The sequence below is a fragment of the Zingiber officinale genome, chromosome 11B (genome assembly GCF_018446385.1).
Source record: "Zingiber officinale cultivar Zhangliang chromosome 11B, Zo_v1.1, whole genome shotgun sequence".
Lineage (NCBI taxonomy): Eukaryota > Viridiplantae > Streptophyta > Magnoliopsida > Zingiberales > Zingiberaceae > Zingiber > Zingiber officinale.
The window spans coordinates 47,257-50,444 of NC_056007.1; the positions used below are offsets into that span (position 1 = coordinate 47,257).

Here is a 3,188-nt window from a genome sequence, read left to right on the forward strand (position 1 = left end):
TTCCATCCAATGGATGCGTACCTTGAGGTCAATCGAGAGTCAATCCAGGATCCAAGATTATGCTATATAGCATGTTGGATGGTTGGGCAAGAAAGAACGATTTTTGAATGAAATCATGACCCACACCCCCATTCCACGCACCTCTGATGGCCAGTGGTCGGGCAGATGACCAAACCGCGCCTCTCGATCTCTGTATCCGAGAAGACCACACGCTCTCGCAGGATCCGATCGACCCTAGGGTTTCCTGGTCTCCTTTTCTCTCACACATCTGGAATGGATTAGTCAGACCCGGAATCTATGTGGACGACCTGATCGTGACCGGTAGCGACCTTTTTGAAAGGTTTGAAATAAAGCAGCTTGGAGAGTCCAGGTATTTTCTTAGAATAGAAGTCTTGAAGTTAGCTTCTGGCATATATATATGTTTCACAACGTCAGTACGTCAACAACATGCTTGCTAAATTCGAAATGACTGGATGCAAACTGATTGGAACGCCGTTGGACGTCAATCTTAAACTAAGGCAAGAGGCAGAGGATATCTTGAAGGACTCGACCATGTACCGTGGGAGCCTAAACTATCTCACTCTGACAAGGTCAGACATTGCGTATGCCGTGAGCGTGCTTAGTCAGTTCACGCAGGAACCAAAGAAGCCAGACTTTGATGTCGCACGGCAGATCCAAAAGAACACAGTCGGACTTGGGATCCTTGGAAGGAAGGATGTGGACTTCAGATTCAACGGATACACAGATGCGGATTGGGCTGGAAACTCATATTCACGAAGATCCGCGACTGGCTACTGCTTCCGCCTAGAGAGCGGCTTTCTTTCTTTCTTGGAGTAGAGTAGCAAGAAGCAACCGAAAGTCTCACTGTCCTATACCAAATCGCCACTTCATGAACTGCTTTACCTTTAGAGCAGCTCGAGCACTCCTGAATTGAGGAGTATCCGAGTTCAGGGGTGGCTAGCGAAGTAGAAAAAGTATGATTCTTGCTCTTCTCTAGCGGTATTGGCTTTCGGGTAGTGGTGGGTTCAGTCAGTGAAAATCGCATTTAGGCTCGCGTAGTAAACTCCGCTCTTGCTCACTCTAGGGAAGGCGATGCACTCCTCGTATCAACTACTCGCCTTCTTTTCTTAGCTGTTAACTTCTAGCCGCTTTTAAGAAGACCCTTTAAGCACAAGTGCAGAGAATCTTTTTGGGTTTCGTGGCCAAGCGCTAGTGAAAGTTGTTAAAGCAAAGCCTAAAGTAGGAACTCACACCCTTAGTCAAGCGAAAGGCTTAGGTTCTGGCACTTTCACCAGTACTTGAGCCAGCACCTGAACCGCTGAAGGAACCTCTTTCCGTTGTTAAAGCAAGTGCGCTTTTCAAGCTTTTTCCTTGGCACACGCAAAACTCTCTCTTTGGCTTTTCACTGAAACCAACACGCCTAAACATAAGGGCATTTAGGCTTTCACTCCGCTTTTGAGTTCGACATTCCCTTTCGCTTTCACTTCCGGGCGAAGGGGGAAGGCACCACCTACTACAACTCAAGCTATAGAGAGATCAAATCACTCTTTCTCTTCCAAAAGATCAAAATCCTTCTTGTGCGGGATGAGATTGACCAGATGAGACAGCTGATACCGAACTACCGCTTGCATATTTAGTCCTTCGGAACCTTTAAGTGTCCTTCGGACCTTTAAAAGTTTTTGAGAGAGGGTTGGGGAGAGAGAGTGCTTTAGGGCCTACGTCTAGCTTTAGGGAATGCTGGCCGCCTACTTGAATGTCCCAATACCTTCAACAATGTTTTAATTATCTATTGGTCTTTAGGGGGGGCATCAAAGAGGGAATAGTTGACCTGCTCTAAGGATCCCAAGAAGGTGTGGGTTTCCTTGACCAGGTCGGGTATATCTCGCCTCCTTCCCGCTTTCCATCGGAGGATGATGATGGAGGGAGTGGATCGAGCTGAAAAGCTCGTGCAGCTCTATTTTTCCATTGTTTCAATCTACAAAGTCTTTATGGTCGTAGAAGGAGGTTGGACTTGTCGACTATCGATCCGCATTCCATGCGATACCATGCCTTGTCACAAAAGCCTATTTCCTGCTCATTAATGACCCCGCCTTCTGTTCAATGGCTTCCCTCTTTACTAAGTGGCTTCTATGCATAGCCTTTATGTTAAGGATCTCAATAAAACCCCTCACTTTTTGAGACTCCTTCTGTCTCATGCCAGAACAAGCCCATTCATTACCTGCGCCTTCAACCAACTTGACCCCTCGCCCCCCCTTTAGATTAGTAGGGGGCTTCTATGGCATGCATATCCAGATTTTAATGAAGCTTCTCGAGGGCAGCCTATGATCTTTCATCTGGGCGGGATTCTCATAGAAACAGAAGCTTCGATCCCTAGGCTAGGAGACGCTTATGCGATCTTATCACAGTGGTGTATGAAGGGAGACCTTCAAAAAGCTTATGATGGCTTATGGCTCCTTGAGATGCTGGCTCCGATCACATAAGCTTATGATCGAACCCTTTTCTATAGAAAGAAAGTGATTGAGCCCAGTCCATGATTCAGTTTAGAATATAACGCCACCCCCTATTTGAGTAAGGCTGAAAGCATCAGCACGCACGAAAGCAGAAGGAATCCAGACGCCGGCCAGAAAGATGTTAAGTGGAAGAATCCGTGCGTGGGAACAGATGGGGAAGGTCGAAAGCGGGGGCCCCCACCCGCTATGCTCTTTATCAACAACGCATTCATTCATTGAATAAGAAAGCGGAGGCGGCGTATTGAAACCTGCCAGATCGCTACCCGCTCTACACCGAAACAGAGAGGTTCTTCTATTTCGAGAATTTACAACTAGGTCTTCATTAAGAATAAGAATATAATTTTTTTATTGAATCAAAAGTATCAAAATAGTAATCATTGATTAGCTCAGGAGAAGTTTAATGTATTGATTGGTTATATTTATATCAAATATCAAATATCAAAATTTAAAATTTTCTTTTAGTTTCTATTTAAAATTAAAGTAAAGTTTTTTCTTGTATTGATTCAAAACTAAGGCATTTTATGTTGAATTTAATGAAACTTATAGTCATCTTTCAACTTTGTATCATTTTTGAAAATTTTGATGATGTTCATGTAACTTTGTGATTTTTCAAGAAAACCTTTCTTTGAAACTTTAAAATTTTTAGTGATTTGTATATTTTTTTCAATTAACATAGGG

The 3,188-nt window shown here is 44.0% G+C and overlaps 1 protein-coding gene across 1 annotated transcript; it reads left to right on the plus strand.

Moving 5' to 3' along the window:
• The first annotated feature begins 465 nt into the window (after positions 1-465).
• Positions 466-837, plus strand: LOC122035242 (uncharacterized mitochondrial protein AtMg00810-like). Its single transcript, XM_042594658.1, has one exon. The coding sequence runs from the start codon at positions 466-468 to the stop codon at positions 835-837; it is 372 nt and encodes a 123-aa protein (XP_042450592.1).
• The last annotated feature ends 2,351 nt before the right edge of the window (positions 838-3,188 follow it).